This window comes from Stylophora pistillata, chromosome 12 (genome assembly GCF_964205215.1).
Source record: "Stylophora pistillata chromosome 12, jaStyPist1.2, whole genome shotgun sequence".
NCBI lineage: Eukaryota > Metazoa > Cnidaria > Anthozoa > Scleractinia > Pocilloporidae > Stylophora > Stylophora pistillata.
Genome location: NC_142530.1, coordinates 7,620,276 through 7,640,066, shown reverse-complemented (window position 1 = coordinate 7,640,066; position 19,791 = coordinate 7,620,276). Strand labels below are relative to the sequence as shown.

At 39.5% G+C, this 19,791-nt stretch overlaps 1 protein-coding gene across 7 annotated transcripts; it reads left to right on the top strand.

The window, feature by feature from the left end:
* The first annotated feature begins 5 nt into the window (after positions 1–5).
* Positions 6–19,451, top strand: LOC111334765 (sodium- and chloride-dependent GABA transporter 2). Of its 7 annotated transcripts, XM_088739950.1 has the most exons (16): positions 98–114; positions 1,585–1,624; positions 2,128–2,351; positions 6,835–7,011; positions 7,929–8,060; positions 8,942–9,173; positions 9,536–9,668; positions 10,035–10,169; positions 10,990–11,093; positions 11,925–12,049; positions 14,433–14,545; positions 15,528–15,665; positions 16,111–16,213; positions 16,681–16,781; positions 17,339–17,506; positions 18,136–19,451. In XM_088739950.1, exons 4-16 carry the CDS (start codon positions 6,882–6,884, stop codon positions 18,259–18,261), a joined length of 1,740 nt encoding a protein of 579 aa, XP_088596076.1. In that variant the 5' UTR covers positions 98–114; positions 1,585–1,624; positions 2,128–2,351; positions 6,835–6,881; the 3' UTR covers positions 18,262–19,451. The 7 variants fall into 7 exon arrangements, 6 of the variants coding, with proteins under 6 accessions (XP_088596074.1, XP_088596076.1, XP_088596077.1 ...); XR_015993614.1 differs by lacking the exon at positions 2,128–2,351 and having other exon boundaries at positions 6–114; positions 17,403–17,506; XM_088739948.1 differs by lacking the exon at positions 2,128–2,351 and having other exon boundaries at positions 8–114.
* The last annotated feature ends 340 nt before the right edge of the window (positions 19,452–19,791 follow it).

Here is a 19,791-nt window from a genome sequence, read left to right as displayed (position 1 = left end):
AGATCAAGATTTTCCCGCGAAAAGTATCGCGTAGCAATCACGTCTTTTTATCTCGCTCTGTTGCTCGTTCAGTAATGGACAAAGTCGGCGAAGGAAAAACCCGCGGCAGAAAGGGTAAGTCTGTCGCATTCTTCTTTTTCTCCTTTTGTCAGATTCCGACGAACAATCTTGTTTACAACCTTCTGTGGTGTTGACTTTAATTTTTAAGCTGCTAGCCCTATGGATAATCGAATGCTGCCGATCTTCAACAGATGCCGAGCTTGTCGAAGGCTCCTGGCCAAACCAAGAGCCTTTGTCGCTTTCAGCAGAGTTGCTTTCAGCAAGGACTGTTTTTTTTTTCTTTTGACAAAATGCTGCCATTTCTCTCTTCTTTGGGCCTGTTTTTTTTTTTCTTTTTCTTTACCCAAGGACTCGTCTCTAATTTTGAGTTATGTTTTTTATCCATGAGAAAAGACTTTCCATGAGCAGATAACTTCCACGTGTGAATTTTCTCAAGTGGGCGATGTAAACAAAATATGCAAACGACATGAAATTACCGCGAACATTCCCCTGGGGGGTTCGCCCATTTACGAGATTATATGACACCTTCCTGATTTATTAACTTTTATTTGAAATACGTTGTTAAGTCGGACGCTTTTTGAGATTTTTAATTTTTTTCTGTAAACGTTGGTTAAAATGTCTAACTTCAATCTAGTCCCCCCCCCCCCCCCAAAAAAAAAAAAACATTTTTTCGGCCTCTGAAGGTAGGAAGTAACCATAAGAGGGTCAAACTGCTGTCCACTTTTATCAACTGGACCGTGTTGCACTTAACGTCATGGTCGCTTTCAAAAGTGTTTTTTTCTCCTCCAAGGTTCCAAAACGCAAAGTTTTAAACTTTATATATATATATATCAGATACCGGTTGCACAATTAAAAGAAAATTAAAATGTGATATGGTGGGAAAGTAGATGACGGCTGCTCACAAAGCGCTGTTTTACACAATAATCCTAATTGAGATAAAGAAACAACATACAGCAAGCGGAAAGTGTTTTTTTTTCGGGGGGGGGGGTGAGAGTCGGCAGATTTTGATTGTGTCACGATACATGGTACATAGATGTAATCTGGGGGCTTATTGCGATAACATCTGAAAAAAGTTGCAGACATCCATCATGAAAAAGCGTCGTGTGTATATTAGTCTTTATTTTACTCTAATTGCCGTAGGCTAGGTAGACAAATGTATAGTAAATATATGTAGTCCTTGGGCTAGTTTGCGAGAACATTTACAAAAAGTTGAAAACATCCTTTAAAAGGCGTTGTATTAAAGCAGCACCATCAAGTTACGAAGTCATAAATTTTATCTACGGAATATGCTAAATCGAGAATATAAAGAGTCGCTATTACAAAGACTTATGGCTACACTGCTGTGTCCCCGAGGTACTATGTGTCTCATTTTCATAATTTATTTTTCAAGGTCTACCACTTAACTTCACAGCCAAACTTGGCTAAGATGTGTGTGAACTTGAATGCTTAGCTTTGTATTGTCTTATTTCGATTCATTCTAGGCATATGATTCAGTTAGATTTCTTTTTGTTCTAATTTCGACAGCCTTACGGTCCTAAGGCAAAAGCAAGGTGGGAGCAATTAAGTAAGTACTTTACGTAACGAAGAGTTCTTAACTATTGAAAAGGCTTAGTAATAATAATGAAGTATTCATATGGTGCCATGTCCATTGGCTCGTGGCTTATTACAACACTTTGCGGGTGACGTAGAACAGACTGCATTTGAAGGATATTTTTGCAGATGCCCCCAATTTAAGAATCAAGGCCAGAGCGCAACACCGGGAACTAAGTTCCCTACTCTTTGCAATACTGAGTGTGTGTCCTCTTTAACTTCTGTAACGAACCAGTACAGAAAAGATGAAGGACACGTTTTTTCGCCCTTATCCGAAGAGACTAAAATGTCTAACCATAGCAAAGGCAGCTCATTCTCCTCAGTTATTTTAGGACCCTGAGTGTTGGTCTGGTCCAGGGCTTTAACCCAACCTCCTGCACGGTAATCCGGCGCTCTCAGTGCAACATGAGCTAACTAGGCAGCCTTGATTGCTCATCTACCTGGGCTTCAAGTTGAACCTTTTATGTTAATTACCAGATCTATTGCAAGTTTATAGCAAGCTTTGACATTCCGTTCGCTAACGTAGAAGAGGATACATTTATCGAGGTATCGATACATGTAGGAAGGTTGGAGAACACGAGGAAAGCGTAAGAGTCGCTCGGGGCGAAGCCGGCAGCGACTCTAGCTTCATTTTAAAAGCATTTAAAGGTGCTCTCCAAACCCTTAAGTGCATCTACTCTTCGCCATGTGCATGGTCAAAGGTACGAATCAGTTCAGTATTATATAACATTTGCAAGTGGTTGTTTAACTTTTTTTTCCCTCCCAGACAAAAATTTACGAGACACACAATGTTCAGTAAATCTTGAAAACTCGTCCTTTTCCCCAAAACAAGCTCAAAGGAAACAAGGATAGTTGAATAAAGTATTGCAAATATAAAAGGAAATAATTTAAATTGATTCAGACAGTTTTTCCTCAGAACTCAAGATTTAAGGTGAAAATCGCAGAAAATGCCTGAGAATCGCTTTTCAAAGTACACATATAGATTCGAACAAGAGATCCTCAGGGCAGTTTTTGGTAAAATTGTGTCGGATCCGTGACCAGACATTGCGTGCTACTCGAAAAGTATATTTGGAATAAAAAGCAAGGTAACAAATGACCATTGTATATTTGATACAAAAACAATTTCGAGACACTTTTAGGAGCGCTAAATCTCGAATGCAGATATCACCTACACTTAAAATCAGCTCACAGAAAAACTGCTTCAACTTGCGACAAAGTCTAACAATTTGACCATTTAATTGCCAATGAGGAGAATCGAAAATAATACAGAGCTATATGGAGGATGAGTAATGACTGATCGCCCAAAAAGACAAGTTTTTATTTCAAATAAGAAACACCGATGAAAAATCATTGCGATTCCTTCAGGCATTCCAGACGAAGTTTTTTGTTTGAAGTTGCTTCTTTAATTTCTTACGTAATCTCTATGTGGTGGATTTGTTTTGGCCAAACCAGTCACGATTCAGGGCTTAACTATGAACAACTGAACAATATGTAGCGAAAAAGGAATGAATGATGATTTAAAAAGGCCGAACACGATTCGCCGTCCAAATATTTTTCGTTTGCGATATCATAAATCAATGTTCGTTGCATGTGGAAGAACAGATCGGTTAGACGGTTTCGCAACGACTCGCGTGTTCAATACAAGATGAGTGTGACCTTTCCGATATGTTAAGGGAGAGGAATGCAAATTAAAGCTGGCACTTAAGTTATAAGATACCGATGAAATACCACGAATTTTTTCCTTTTACTAAAAAATCATATCTTCATCGCGCGCAAGGAAGATACTATTTTTATCTTTCACGTGTTAGGATATTGGTGTCGCCATGGTTACTAGCATGATTAGCCAATTAGAAGAGAGCTTCCCGTTCAGGCACGCGGCCGGTTGTTTTGAGATTTCATCGGTATCTAAAAAATAAACAGAACATTACATAACCGCTTGGGGATACGAATTTTATCTTCGAGTGCTGTAAGTATCTCTCACTCGTTCGCTTCGCTCACTAGTAAGAGATATGTAATATCGTCTATTCATGAATTAACAAGTGTTTATAGCTTCCTAATCCGACTCCATTGGCTGGTTTTCGTCGAAGGTTCTTCTGACATATGTAACGAATTTCTCTTTCACGATTTAGTGTAGGCTACCATTAATCCTTTCCTCTAACTTATTTTAAACTGTAACTTGTTTTAAAACGGACACCTTTGATCATACTTCATTTTAAAATCAAAATTTAATTCATCCAGCGTCAGACACTGTTCCCCACCAGAAATTTTACTCTAGTCTATGATGTTGAAGATCAACATTCGTCGAAAATGGAAGAACAGATCGATTTTGTCACGCTGCAGATCGCGTGCAAAGTGTCTGCCATCCCCAGTGACCTTTCTGATTTTTAAATGTGATGGACGCGAACATTACTCTGATCTCATTATAAAGAACCGATGCGTTTTTTGATTTATGTGAATTGCTTAGTGTAATGTTACAGTTTTTTTTTCTATTTTCAATGAATAGCATCGCCAGCGGGCAAGAGAAAGCGAGTCTTGTTTCCTGATTGTGTCCAACTTAGCAGTGTTTCAACAGTTTTAATACACTCAAATCCCTTAGCCCGGCTCTTGACCATATGTCGTCGTCTAAGAGCTAAAGCGGGAACCAACACAAATTGTAATCAGTTGAATGCGTCACGCGAGTTGCTGTCTCGCAGACGGGAGAGTAAAATTACTGAGCTTTGCTTATTCAATTGAAATTGCCGTTCCATCCTACGCTATCCGTCTCCCATCAGCCATCTTAGACTAACGTACGGCGTTTTCAGGGGAATTGAAAGGTAAGAGTTTTTAGTTAACTCGGGCTGTAAAATTTACATCCTTAAATACTTTTAAAAGATACAATAAAAGACAATTGTAGGAGATTGGTGAAAAGCGAGTAGTCGATCGCACCCACTCAGACGACCTGTCGATCGTCAGGCAAATCACTGCAAATTCACGATAAAATTTCCACAAACGTAGAGTATTAAGTCTAAGTGAAATTTGAAAGTTATTCGAATCGAGTTGGGAGGCTGATTAAGCTGGCAAGGTGAACCACTTTTTCTAGGGGCGGAGTATTGGTAAAGGGACCGGTGTTTTCATTGTGTGGTCGCTTTCAAAAAGTGATCCATAAATTGCTCTGTGTAGGGCATTTCCGAAAAATATGGAGTTCAAATCTCTCCTAAAAGTTCTACAATTTGAGTTTTAACCGGATGTGTTAGGCTTAATGCCTTACCAAGGGAAAGCATCATGACAAGTTGATTTTATTCTCTGTTTTGTGATATCTTGAGAATCTGAAGTTTCTGTAACGGACGAGACTCAATATCCTGGTTCCAAAGGAAATTCTTCTTTTGCTTTTTTATCATATAAAATGTTATTTATGAATTACAGGAGCTTTTTCTTCTTTTCTAAAACAGGATCTCTTTGCCCCGCGCAATTAACTATCTTTGCATGTGAAGATATCCAGGTCGTCATGGTAACCGGGGTTATCAACATCGTGAAGGTTTTACTTTTCACACTGAAGGGCTTTTATTTCAATTAAGAACCTTGTTATGGTTAAGTATAGTTTTCTTTTGAGAGGAAAACATATTGTTGCTATGAGAAATTTTTATAGATCATGTGACAAACTGAATTGATTTTTCTGTGAGCTAATTTTAAGTGCAGGTGCTCCTAAAATGTTATTGAGTCATATATGCAATCGATATCTTTATCCAAAAAGAAACCAAACAAACTACAGAAATACTAATTTTTTATGCATGTGAAACCAAACAAACAACAGAAATACTAATTTTTTATGCATGTGAAACCAAACAAACAACAGAAATACTAATTTTTTTATCCATGTGAAACCAAACAAACAACAAAAATACTAATTTTTTATGCATGTGAAACCAAACAAACAACAGAAATACTAATTTTTTATGCATGTGAAACCAAACAAACAACAGAAATACTAATTTTTTATGCATGTGAAACCAAACAAACAACAGAAATACTAATTTTTTATGCATGTGAAACCAAACAAACAACAGAAATACTAATTTTTTATGCATGTGGATACGAATTACTCTACTCGTGCTGACAACATCTGTCACTCTTGAGACTGAGTTATCGTGAAAACTCGAGGATAAAATTTGTATTCACACGCAGCTATAGGATGTCCTCTTTGTGCGTTTTATCATCGGGAATCCATGAAGTGACCTCAGCGAGAACGAGATCTATGATCGCCAAAAGATCTATGATCGCCAAAAGTCAGCTCAAAGTCAGCAGGTCGTATTCCGACGCTAACAGTTTGCTTCTTGCAGCTAATAAAAATAGTCTCTCGTTTGATTTACATATAGCAGATTTATTGAATGAAACTGCTACGTCACTGGTAACAATTTCTTTCCCCCATACAACATCTATGGAAATTATAGAAATTATAGAACCTCACAGAAACAATAATGGAAAATAACTTGGAAATACTCATTTACGCAAAATAAGGAAAATAATACATATATCTTATTAACCAAGCGCGAGGGCCGTACTGGGAGAATATCGGCCCGAGGTCTTGACAGTACAGACCGAGCGCAGCTTAGCGAGGTCCGTACAAAAAATACCGAGGGCCGATATTCTTCAATTTACGGTCCCGAGCAAGCTTGGTTAATAAGAGATTTATTACACGACTGAAGTTCAAAGGGACACAAGTGCGGTATCATTCGGGACCATTCGGGACAGTACCCGGTCCAATACTTAGAGAATATTGGACCTGCAATAGAGCATTTTGATTGGTTGATTTTAGTTATTGGCCCTCTGACTGCCCGAGTCGTGTAATAAAATACAATATTACGCATGATACACAAGAATTAGATGATGCTATGCAATATGTGTGAGGGGATTTGCATCGGAGCTCTTCTTAAGAATGTTATGCATTGTTAAGGTGACTTTTGTTACAAAACCTCTATGGTTTTTTTATTGTTTTCTAAGCAATATCTCTACTTAAGAGTTGATCTGATCATGAGCTTTGGCTGCCTGTGGGTAAGCTGAATAAATACCATCCAGTATCGTGCGTGACAAACCGATGAACTGTTCATCTGTGTAGTTGTGACTTTGAAGTGTCAAGCTGCCTTAGGTAACCTGGTGTTATTTGATTTCTAGATATAATTTTATATTAAAGATTTTTGTGTATCTTAGATTCCTTACAAAAAAAAGGCTAAATTGACTGAAACACAAGAATAAACATGGCAGAAGGCATGAATAAACGAGAGACGTGGACTTCGAAGTTCGACTTTATTCTTGCTTTGATGGGATTTTCCATTGGGCTCGGTAACATTTGGCGATTTCCTTACCTTTGCTTTAAGAATGGTGGAGGTGGGTGTATTTAACCTGTTTTTAATTTTGTGCGAGTAGCGTAAGAATATGACCTTGAACAACCGAAATACCTTAATTGTGTAAGTCGTCCGTCATTCGCTTACCTGACATTATACAGGAACGGGGATGGTGGTGAAGGGGGAAAACTGAGATGCCCGACCAGAGTCGACTCTCCCCAGAGCTCCAGGGGGGAGAGGGGATAAATAATTATACAGGAATGGGGATGGTGGTGAAGGGGGAAAACTGAGATGCCCGACCAGAGTCGACTCTCCCCAGAGCTCCAGGGGGAGAGGGGATATATAATTCATGAAGTGCCCTCGGATAAAGTGAACTGCACTGAAACTTTATGAGGCAAGTCCAGACGCGAGTATCGTGTGTTTTGTCTGTCTTAGAAACTCGCGTTGAATAGTTACTATACTGGTGCTGCTATGAATGGTTACTATGCTGCCGTTTTACCCATACAATGTAACATCACGTTGAACCGTTTCACTTCTGTTTTTAACACTGGTTGTGGAAGGTGTTCAAGAACTTGTAATAAAAGTAATTATGTAATAATTCGTGTTGTTGTCGCATAACGTATGCAACCTGGTGATACTCTGTCGAATAATCTTTTCCGCATTAAGTAGTCATTGTATAGTTATACAGTTCAGAAGCAGAGTTTTTAGAGAACCGCTTCGAAGGATCTGGAGATTATTTCATGTTTAGAGCCGTTCCGAAAGATCTCGATGTTAGTTTAGTTAATTTTTGGGTGTTTTCGTCCGACCAAAATTCGATGTCAAGCCGTCACGAATCAGGGAGAATACACGATCAATGACGTTTAGTTCTCTCCTGTATAAAGTGTATTTAGTGGTAATAAATATGACATTTTCGAGTTTCTATTTCCTAGAATTTTTTATGGCAATCTCTTAACTTTTCAGGATGTTTTCTCATTCCCTATTTGATTTGTCTGATCCTGGCTGGTGTTCCTGCTTTGGTTTTGGAAATTAGTTTGGGACAGTACACAAGTCAAGGCGCCATCACGGCATGGAAAATCTGTCCAATTTTCCAGGGTTAGACATATGTTATTTACCAGCCTGGAGGTCCGTATTGGGAAAAACTGTATCCGAGGTTTTGGATAACGCACGCGGCCGTCAAGACAGAGGGCGCAATTTTTCCCAATACGGACCGACCTAGGCAGGTGAATAACACTTTTATTTTTCCTTAAACTTACCAAAAGAACTCAACTTGCAACTTTTAGCGAGAAGATAGTGGAGAAAAGAGGTAATTCAAAATAAAGAGAGTGACCTCTCCGAGACATTTTTGTTAGCATAATGATTAAGGTGATTGCAAAGGCCTCCAGACGAAAAACTAGCCAAACACAACGGGATTTAATGCAACTTTTACGCCGGAGCGCCCGGAAAAACTAGCTAAACACAACGGGATTTAAAGCAACTTTTACGCCGGAGCGCGCGGAATGAGTCAATCAGATTCTAATAGCTAGGATCCCAGATCCCTGAAATGGTTGGGGAGAAAATAAATTGGTAATTCTCCACTTTTCTTCCGGCTTTCGAATACTTTAATTGAGCAGTCTCGCGGTGGATCAAAAGAGTATTAAGTCGATTAGGCCGATCAACGAAGTATTCACCTTTTCCCGGCACCTGGGCTACCAACTTAGTACAAAGCCTTTTGCTGGGATTGAGAAGGTAATTTGATAATTTTTTATTCCTCGTAAAAGGAATTTGATACCTAATTGTGGCTTATAGTGTGTGCCACAATGTGTTCGAAGGCAAATTGGGAGTTGCTCAGGTTTAGGGCCTTAAAATATTCTTCTTAGGCGTCAAGCTAGTTAACTTTCATTGTATTGCAGTTTACACGAGAGGATTTATTTGTCGTCATCAACATAGTTAGCGTCATCATCACCGAGTTGTCACAAAACTTGCTGTCATTCTAGGTATCGGCTACGCTGGGGTGCTGGTTATGCAGTACGTTAACATTTACTATACCGTGATCCTTGGCTGGGCATTTTATTACATGTTTGCCTCGTTCCAATCCACGCTACCGTGGTCACATTGTGGAAATAAATGGAACACACCAAACTGTGTGGAGAGCGGTGAAAGAGTAAATATCTCTAAACAAAATTGTTCGGCCATAACCAGCGTTTCAGCAAGTCAGGAATACTGGGAGTAAGTGATCATTATGACATTTAGGGAATATTCATTTCTAATAATTCTATGCTTCGTAAGGGTTGTTATGAAAATAGTCAAAGGTTACCACTGAGCTGAAGGTAGCTGATTGTTATGTTGCAAATTAGCTACTGACCTAAGCATTTTGCGTGTCATTGATGTAAGGCAGTGTTTCCAAGTTTATATTGTTTCTCATTCTCATTATGTGTCTACCTAACAGAGGAATAAAGACGTTTCGGTGGAATCAATAGTTATCACAGCTATTTGAACGAAAATATCGGATATAATGGCCTATAAGCTGGTTGCTTAGCCAAGTAATGTCCTTCTAGTTTATAAAAGTCTTTTTTTCTTTCTTGAAATAGCTACAGAGTTCTGCGACTTTCTGGCGGCTTGGATGAAGCAGGTCATGTGAACTGGGACCTAGCTTTGTGCCTGTTGTTGGCTTGGATTGTTTGCTATCTGTGTGTGTGCAAAGGTGTCAAGTCCAGTGGAAAGGTGACGGTTCCTTTTCTTTTCTATCTGTCAGTCCGTCCGTGTGTCCGTTCTTACGTCATTTCTTCCGAATTTTTTTCTGCCTATCTATCTGTCCGTAAGTCCGTCTGTTTGTTTGTCTAATTTGGTTGTATCAACTTAGTTGAAATTATAAATTGGCCACCGTAAAGAATTAAAAAGCTGACGTTTCGAACGTTAGCCCTTCGTCAGAGCTCTGACGAAGGTTTAACGCTCGAAAAATCAGCTTTTTATTTGTCGCCTCCGTCCGTCCTGTCATCTGTTTATCTATCTGTTTACCCGTCCGTCTTTGCTTTTCTCTGTCTGTCTGTCTGCAAATAATATGAAAGAAGCACCGCCGTTATTTTTCAGGTTGTGTATTTCACTGCCACAGCTCCATATCTGCTGCTGACCGCAGTGTTAATCCGTGGTGTCACTCTGCCAGGAGCTGCCGACGGAATTAAGTTTTATCTGACTCCTGATCTGTCAAGACTTAGTGATGGCCGGGTAACCTGTTATCATAACGTAGTCAGTGAAGCAACCCCACCCCCCCCTTCCAATTACAAGCGTATAGAAGCGTGTTTCTTACTCTCAATCATGTGCATGGCCGCACATGCAGAAAATGACGCGTGCTAACGAGCTGAGAAACAAATGTTTTTCTCCATCTTATTTCAAGAGAATTTTTCTCTTGTATCTAAGTTCTATCCATATCGTTCCAACAATAATTAGTTAATACTGACAGCAGTCCATAGGATTATCGAGTGTTACAAAAACAAAATTTTTCTTAAAGCTCTCTGAATACGGTCAAGTTTCCCCCGTCCGTACATTATATTTAGTAAATAAACCCCTTCGGGCGGCTGGTATGTCGGCTGATAATGTCCGCGGCTGAGAGATTGTACGAAAAATGAATATTTGGCCGAGAAGCGAAGCTTCGAGGGCAAATATGAAATTTCGAGGACAATCTCTTAGCCAAGGACATTATCAGCCGACATACCAGCAAGCCAGAACGGGGTTTATTTATTTTATAACCCTCCCATTAATTTTCACATCGCAATTAAACTGCGCGTAAACACAGTAAAAAAGCCAGTGGTGACGTAAAGTAACCAATATTAAAATCGCGCCAAAATTAAAGGGGTGGGTTGTATTCTGTGACGTGTGCTGATTGTCAAGTTTTATCACCAATATACAGCGGTAATCGCGATATTCGGCGATTATCGTTTGCATTACCTTTGCACAGTACTGTACTTTGTATACGCGTCTTAATCTTTCACTTGCTCTTTATATATTATTTTGGCGTTCTACTGAGATCGAAGTGAATTTATTTCAGGTATGGCTTGATGCCGGCACCCAGGTGTTTTTCTCGTATTCCATTGGCATGGGAACCATGACGGCGCTTGGGAGCTATAATAAATACAAGAACAACTTTTACAGGTAAGGAAATAACTCATCAAATATTTCGCTAGTACGTGATTGGTTAAAAGGTGTCGTGTAATCAAATACTATAAGCCGTGGTTAAAGATGGGGAACATTTAACATTTATTTCATGACCCCGCATTGAATATGAGATGTGAATAGACAACAAGGTACATAACACCGAATTGGCTATAAACAAATCTCGTATCCAACAAGCGCGGATGGAATGATTGTTTTATCAAATTTTCTTTAAACCAGAACGCTTGGATATTTGAAGCTCTTCTCGGCTCCGCAACAATTGGCGTGCATGCAATGCATTCCCATATAAGGTGACTCGGATTATGATAAGCGGAGTTGAGTGAACCAATCAGAACACTAGAAATGCAATATGTGGAGTTGATTATTCTATTGGCGACAGGAGATAGCCAGCTCAATGAAAGAACCCACACAAACGAATAAGAACTAGAACTGTTCGTCTTTTTTTGTCCTTTTGATTTTTTATTTGGCTACATAATAAAATCTTATAGAACAAACTAGGTTGGTCTCTATGGGAGAAACTTGACCTAGATCGCTGCTACAGATCTCATTGCTTTCGGTCTGTACGAGCAATCTCGGTCAAGATTCTCCCATACAAACCTTCCGCGCAGTTATAAAGAACTCAGTGAAAGATCAACCCCTAATAAAGGTGATTTGCCACAAGAAATCTGCTTTCACTTACGTGCGTTTTCTCATGAAGAAAACTTTTGGAACTCTGACTGGGAACCTTTCGTTTTATCTGAACTGCTTTTGTGGCAATTTACAATTATCATGAGTCACCTATTAATCTATAGCTTCTACTTTCGATTTCAGGGACTCGATTTTTTTCAGCTTCTTCAATAGTGGAACCAGTTTTTATGGCGGATTTCTCATCTTTTCAGTGCTGGGCTTTATGGCCAAAAATCAAGGAGTGCCCATAGAGGACGTCGCTAAGCCAGGTAAAACGATCAACAAGGCAGTTATTAAAAAAAGTGCACAGTTTAGATGGTTTGATCTTTTAAAAGTAACCACTGGTACAATTCGTAACTAAAGTCCTTTGGAAAAAAAAACCTGTGGGTGTACTAAATAAGATTGTCAAATCACATTTAGAACATAGCTAGCAGAGTCGCGCAATCAAATTCATTATACGTAAGCGTGCTCAAAATCCCGATAGTGCACGCTGATAGCGTCAGCAACTCCGACTTCGCCAGAACTTTTTTTTTCGCGCGAGCGGCCATTGCTAGTGCGGGGAAAAATAATACATTTCGCGACAATAATGGATACAAACAGAAACTCGGCCTGCTAGTCCGAAAACGAAGACAATGTTTCGACCTTTTCCCATGGGCTAGAGTTCTTAAATGAGGCAGAAAAATAGAAAAACAAAGGAAAAGGAGACTCGGCATCAGCGCCGTCACGATTCGCTTCAACTGATATTGTTGTCCGTTTTTCGCGTCGCATTTGATGCATAATTCTACCGGCTATGTTCTAAAACAATTGGTTCATGCTTTCAGCTGTGCACTATCGAGTTATGGAGCACGTGGGAAGTTTGGAAGAAGAAGCTAGAGTTGCCCTCGGCTATCGCCTCGGGCAACTCTTACACTTCTTTCGTGCTCTCCAAACTTCCCGCGTGCTCCATAACTCGATAGTGCACGCTAAAGCATGAACCAATTGTTAAACAGCGATTTATCTTAAAGCTTTGGTTCTTCAAGACGAGTTTGGATCAGTTACCCTCAGCTAAGACTGGAGGTGAAATAAATAATAAATGATTTAGCAATGGGCATCCACTGGGTGGCTATTCTTGTCCACTGTTCCAGATCGAGTTGGAATTTGGAATGTTGGTTTTTGTGGAGGGAGGAAAACCGGAGGACCCGGAGAAAAACCCTCGGAGCAAGGACGAGTACCAACAACAAACTCAACCCACATGAGACGCCAGGTCCGAGATCGAACCCGGGCTACAGTCGTGGGAGGCGAGTGCTCTCACCACTACGCCATCCCTGCTCCCCTTATGAAAGATGATCTTCTTAGAGCAATTTCTGTACTCTTGAAATGTTGCATGACAACGTTTTAAAAGAATAAAGAGGGTAGGTTTGTAGAGAAAGTGTGGGTATGCATCGGTGAGGGGTAATCTGCTTTTGTCAGCTAAGTGGATAAATTGATGGCAAATGAGTTGACTATGTAAAATGGCCAACCTTAAAGAGTTTCTGAAGTACAAATAACGCCATAGACGAGTACAAATATCACGCGTTATTTTGTACTCCAGAAAACCGGCTAGACAGGTTTTCTCCCTCGCGTAGGCGAAGAATTGGATTGAGGTTAGGAAATAAAAATGGAGGACAATTTGAATCATTTTTCTGACGACGAAGAGTCGGAATTGCCAGCGAATATTGGTCCAAGTTTATAAGATAAATCGAACGAAGAAAAGCAGTTAGACGACAATGAGATTTCACCATTTAGTGAAGAAAATAGAAACGGCAACACAACAACACGCCAATTCCGTTCCGCTTCGCACACTTCTGTCACGCACTACCCGTAAATAAACATCCGCGAAATTCGCCCGCACTGAAGAAAACAATTTGGCGTGTTGGATAATAAATAACTCGTTATTTGAATTTTGACTGGCTCTACGGGCTCGTCAAAATACGGCACAACTCGTAAAAATACTCAATGATACTACGCAACAAAACGTCTAATAATTTCATAGAACGTCAAATTATTTAACAATTATTCGCCGAAGGCGAGGTGAATATCGTCGAATAATCCCCGAGACGAAGTCGAGGGGATTTTTCGACAACATTCACCTCGTCTTCGGCGAATAATTGTTTTAGTATAATTTCAGAGCTGAACAAAAGAGAAATTTCTAAAATCATAACATTTTAGTAACATTTATTGACATTTTATTTTAACATTTTATATAAACCGCGTGGAGCGTTTTATATAGCGTCATATAAGGAACAGCTCGACCAATCAGATTGCTGGAAACTCTTTGCTCAGCTCTGAAATTATACTAAATATATATATATAACTGCAGACAGGGTGCACACTGTTTCGACCTATATGGGTCTCGTCAGTGCAGTACAGACACTGGGCCAAGCTCTGGAATAAACCATTGCCTGGGCACTACACTTGTGGGACCAAGTGCAGGCATCATTGTTGCCATGCGAGAGTGCTCAAATCACAACTATGGTGATGAGCTTCGCCCGAAGGCTAAGTGCATGGCACTTACATCAAACGGCTCAAATACGCAATACTCTCGCCATCACGTTCGATATATAACTTGCAATTTCGTCTAATTACCTCGTGGTCTCCATTACACTGATCAAACTTGCAATGATTACCTCGCAGGTCCTGGACTGGCTTTTATAGTCTACCCTGAGGCTGTAGCTCAGATGCCCTTAGCTCCTTTGTGGTCCGCTCTGTTTTTCTTCATGATCATTTTGCTGGGCCTGGACAGTGAGGTAAAAGAATATTTTTATCAACTGCCTTTCAGGCTAAGTATTAGGCGTAATGAGCAAATAGCTCTCTTTTAATTACTGATGTGTGCTTGGTTTTTTTTAGCACCTGCTCAGGATTGAGGCTGAAGGAAACTAGTTAGCACGATAGCATGATAACAGAGTATTTAAAAAAAAATGTACTGCAAGGTTAAATGAAAATAGTGATAAGAATACTAATGGTAACATTGATTGACCATTTATTAATGGGGCTTTTCAGGGCAAATACAAACAAATTGAAAAAAAGACATACTAAGTAAACATATTGTTGAGAAATCCCAATTGGCTGGAAGCAGACCCTTTGGCTGTATACAAAGCACAGTCAAGGAGTTGAACTCAGGGCAACCGAGAACAAATCCATTGAGCAGCCGGGTGGAGGACATGAACCCGATAGCAACAGATCACAAGTCCAGCGCCATAACTGACCACTCGTGTTTCATAAGGCCATTCTGGGCCTCAATCCTATTAAAAGCTTGACATCTAAGCTCCCAAGTATAAAATGGACTATTATAAGCAGAATAAATACTTAAAAACTAGGGAAACTGATGGCAAACAAGACCTTTACAAGACCTTAAGCTTAGACCTTAACCGAAGGATGTTCAGTACGAAAGCAAGATCCTTTCAAAACCATATTCAGGAATACTTACAATTTTTTTTTGGTTTTAACATAATTTTCATTGTTTTCCCCAAAAGCACCTTTGCGGAGGATTACAATATCACAAGTTTTAATTGAATTCATTCAGGCTCACCAAAACAACTTACAAACAATACCCATAAGTTGCAGTAGCAACGAGTAAACTTAAAAAGCTAGGAATACATTTTTTAAACAATTTAAACCATTTTATTTTATAACCTACAGAGAGTTAACACTCAGTTGACTCCATATTCTGTTCTCATTCTTTTCTTTTAAAGAAGTCACCACTGATTTTTAATTCCTCTATAAATAAAGTTTGTAGGTATTGAGGGTTTTGTTACCGCCGTTGTGGATTCGTATCCTCAATACCTAAGACGCGGCTACCGCAAGGAAATTTTCACTGCTGTTGTGTGCGCGGTCTGGTTTCTCCTCGGCCTGACCATGGTTACTGAGGTATGCTGACACTTTTGGGTACTTTGATGTCAAAAACTAGCTGTAGCGGCACACTACGATCATTTTGATTGACAGGACTACCGTATTTACTCCGGCAATAAGTGGACGCCCTAATTTAAGCGCGGCCCCCAGATAAGCGACGCATGTGAGAGCAGAAGTAGTAATAACTGCCGAACCCAAAAGGGGCTGCATCTAGAGATACAGTGTTTATTCGCAAAATATAAAAGTTCCACTATCATGTTAAAATATTGCGGCAGTTGAAACATTTTTGGCGCATATAAGTTACATTACCGAAAGGTCGATGGGTTTATCTTTGGAATCTCAAAACATGCTCAGTATCAAGATCTCGTGTACACTTCTTGAACATGGTTTCTAGAGCATATTTCTCCTTTAAAAAAAGAAGTTCTTCCGGCCATACAGTAAACGAGTGAAATATCTGTTCCAGGGCGGAATGTACGTTTTCCAGTTATTTGATCACTACTCTGGGAGCGGATCTGTACTGTTGCTGGTGGTCATCTGTGAGTGTCTGGCCATGGGATGGTTGTATGGTAAGTAACAATTCATTACTGTGAGTGAAGAAGGTAAGGTGATATTAAGGGTTGCTCAATTATAAAGAAAAAAAAAAAAAAAACCTAATCTCGTGTGTGGGAAATTAACGTCTCCTACCCCAACCCTGCTGGAGACGGGACCTCCATTTTATCGTCCCTATCCGAGAAGACTAGAAAGTCTAACCATTTGCAGATATTATTACAGGTTAAGAATGTATCTCGGGATGAGACCACAACATTGACCAAAAGAGGTCGAAGTTTACGACCCACTTGTAGTCCTCCGAACCTATTAGTTTCTATATATCATTTATTGAGTTATTCTTAGAAAACACTGACGAAATATCGACATCGGTCCACTTCAACGCTTTATTGAAAACCCTTACAAAACGTACGTATGGCATGTTGTTGCTTTTCTTCTTGTGCCAAAACGTGCAGCAGTGAACATTTATTTTTCAACCTATACACAGGTCGCAATCGTTTCTATGACAACATGGAAAGCATGCTGGGATTTCAAATCAATCCATGGATCGGTTGGTGCTGGTGTTTTTTTGCGCCCAGTTTTTGTGCGGTGAGTTTAAAGTACACAGTTACTTTTTAACGTACAGATTTTCGAATAACATGTGAACAGACAAGAATTTAGGACAAAGAGAGACAGTTTACCTGTATTTCATGCTATTGTATTATTGTCTTTAATATGATCTCACAAGTGGGCGTTAGAATGGTCAGGGGAGGCTAGTACTGTGTTTTTGGGAGCGGTTCTAAATCTTCCACTTACTCTGCCTCTCTCTACCCGTTAGTGTAATTGAATACCATCAGCCTCCCCCCCCCTACCAAAAAAAATAAATGAATAAAATGAAGAGCCGCAGTGAAGGCGGAGAGGGGAAGGGGGAAGAGGGGAGGGAAGGGGGGAAAATTAGTTTCGATCAAAATCACCCCATCCAGTCCTTTGATGGTGTTAAAACGGGGATAAAGTCCGGCAGCAGTATGCCATTTGGCTCGTTAGACGTAGCCCTCGTAGTTAGAAGATGGTAGGGCCACCCAACAAGGTGGGAATAACATAATAAGTGCAGCTAGTCCAATTTTACTCTTTAAGTTCTGTAATCAGGTATTGATTTGGGGTTGCAGTTCATCTTTATCTTTAACCTTGTTACGTACAAGCCCATGAGTTACGGTCCGTACGTTTATCCAGGCTGGGGCCAAGCTATTGGTTGGTTGTTGACGGCAACCTCGCTAACCTGTATTCCGGCTGTGATGATATACAAACTGATAAAGACCACAGGAACGATCAGAGAGGTACGTGATTCAGTCATTAAGGGGTCGTAGTTAGACGTTTTTTGTAGTACCGTCTGAGAAGTAGAACATTAATTAGCACAGAAGGTGCGAACATCCTTAGAACGCCTCCCTCACTAATGTTCTTACCTCATTTTTACGGTCATTCATCTGTGATCTGTTTACCTGTACAGACGCACGGCAATATGGAAAGTTTCTGTTCTATATTATAAAAAAAAAACCATAATGTCAAAACTTCATCTGTGCAGCTGTCCTGCAAAAGATCATAAGTAAGAACGTGTGTATTTAGAGACTGATCACTTGCCAATTGTCCTTCAAATGAGAGAAAATGCCACATAAGACACTATGAGTGTTATTATAGACTGTAAATAAGCCCTTGTTTATTGGTTTTCTACGAGATCAGGTTCAAGTTCATCTAGAATAAAACATCAGCCGCTGACCAGTTCGTATAGTAAACGAATAGTCTCACTGGCTACATAACAATAGGGTCACTGACATAAGTCGTTAGTCCACGTAATGAAAAGTCTATAGTGCAACACGGTGAAGTTCATGGAATGGGACAATTAATGATTGTGATAATTTTACTTTACGTGTTGAAAACGTCAGTGAACATTAGGTTCTCTTTTCTTCAGCGTTTGAACAAGTTGATTCTACCTGACATTGAAGAGAAAAGGGAAGACGTTGAACTTGGAGATCGTGAAGGAAATCAGGCTGCTCTGTTGAAGAAAGACAACGATAAAAACGAGCAGAAAGCGTGACTGATGAATATTTCGATACACTTTATTCTTTGTTGGAATATTTGCAAAGTTAACGTCAGTTTATTCTACTGTGTGTGATATCATTTCCAGATGCTAAAACATGAACGGGTTATAATTATGTAGCATTGCATTTTAGATTTTGGACTCTAGTATTAGACTTAAGATTTTAGATTTTTACTGTAGTTTATTTCGGTATGCCCATTAGCTTATACTATATATGAGTACATCGACAATTAACCCTATTACTGTTAAGATCTCATAAGCAATTCTCCTTACTGTCTGCCATAAAATTCTTATGATGATGATTGGGAGATTTTGGTCTTAGATCAACTAATAATAAATTCTTTATTCTCATCACTTGTCTACTTGACATCAAAGCACAGCAAAGGGGCGAAGACGGGGGAAGGGGATCCCGAAGCACAGCTAGGGAGCGAAGAGGGGGGGATCCTGGAGTGATAATAGGCGGGGATGGTTTTAAAATTTTCTCTGGAGGGCATCGTTGCTAATAATGTCTAGTAGTGTAGCTGAAGGCATGTAAACCGGAATGGGCTTATTAGTTCGAGCTGGCCGGAGGTTTCAATTAATTGAATTAATTTTGACTGCTTACTCGTTAGATCGCGGGTTTCTGTCACAGCTTTGTTTTCGATTTATGAAGTAAATATTTCAGTTCACTCTCGAGAAAGATCACCCGCTGTTGCTTTACGTTTTCTGCATACTGGTGCAAGGTGTTGTTGTTGACTTGCATGACTAAAATTGCGTAACGCTTGACTATCGCACTTAGTCATAGTTGTTTTTTTTAAAGTTTCTTTTTTATCTCTCAGGTTCCAAAATGCGAAGTTTTGAATCGTGTATCAGATACCTGCACAATAACAAGCAAATTGAAAGATGACAAAGTTACAGTGGGAAAGCTGCAGATGCCGGCTATTCACGAAGTGCTATTTTACATGACAATCCTAATCGAGATAAACAAACAATATACAGCAAGCGAAAAGTGCTTTTGGATACAATATAGGACAACAGTGACCTATAAGTCAAAGTCCATACTTGTGACACGGCCAGTTGAACTTAATCATGTGAGGATCAAAGGTCCGCTAGTGGAAAACAATAACTATACACATGTCAAATAATTACTTAAAATAAGTGTAAACCTTCTCTCAAAGTTTCAAAGTAAAGTCCTTCAATTACTGGCATTTGTTTGATTCACTTCGATAACCTGTTCTTGGATACAGTAACTGCTTGTTCTCCGAAATTCAGAGGCTATTTCTCTGAAACTAGAACACTGTATGATTGTCGTTACTGAGATCAATCCTTCGAAAATTGTTTAACATGATTCAAACCACATGAAAACATCATTATCATGTTCCACACAAAAGAAAAATTGTCGAAAAGCACAACAAACGTATAAATCATGGGAATCTTGTTTCTCGAGGGAAAAGCAAGCTAAGAAAAGTTATTAGCTATCATAGGCACTTGAAAGGATCCACCATTTAAAAAAGAATTAAGTAAACAACGAGTTAAAATTAATTTCCC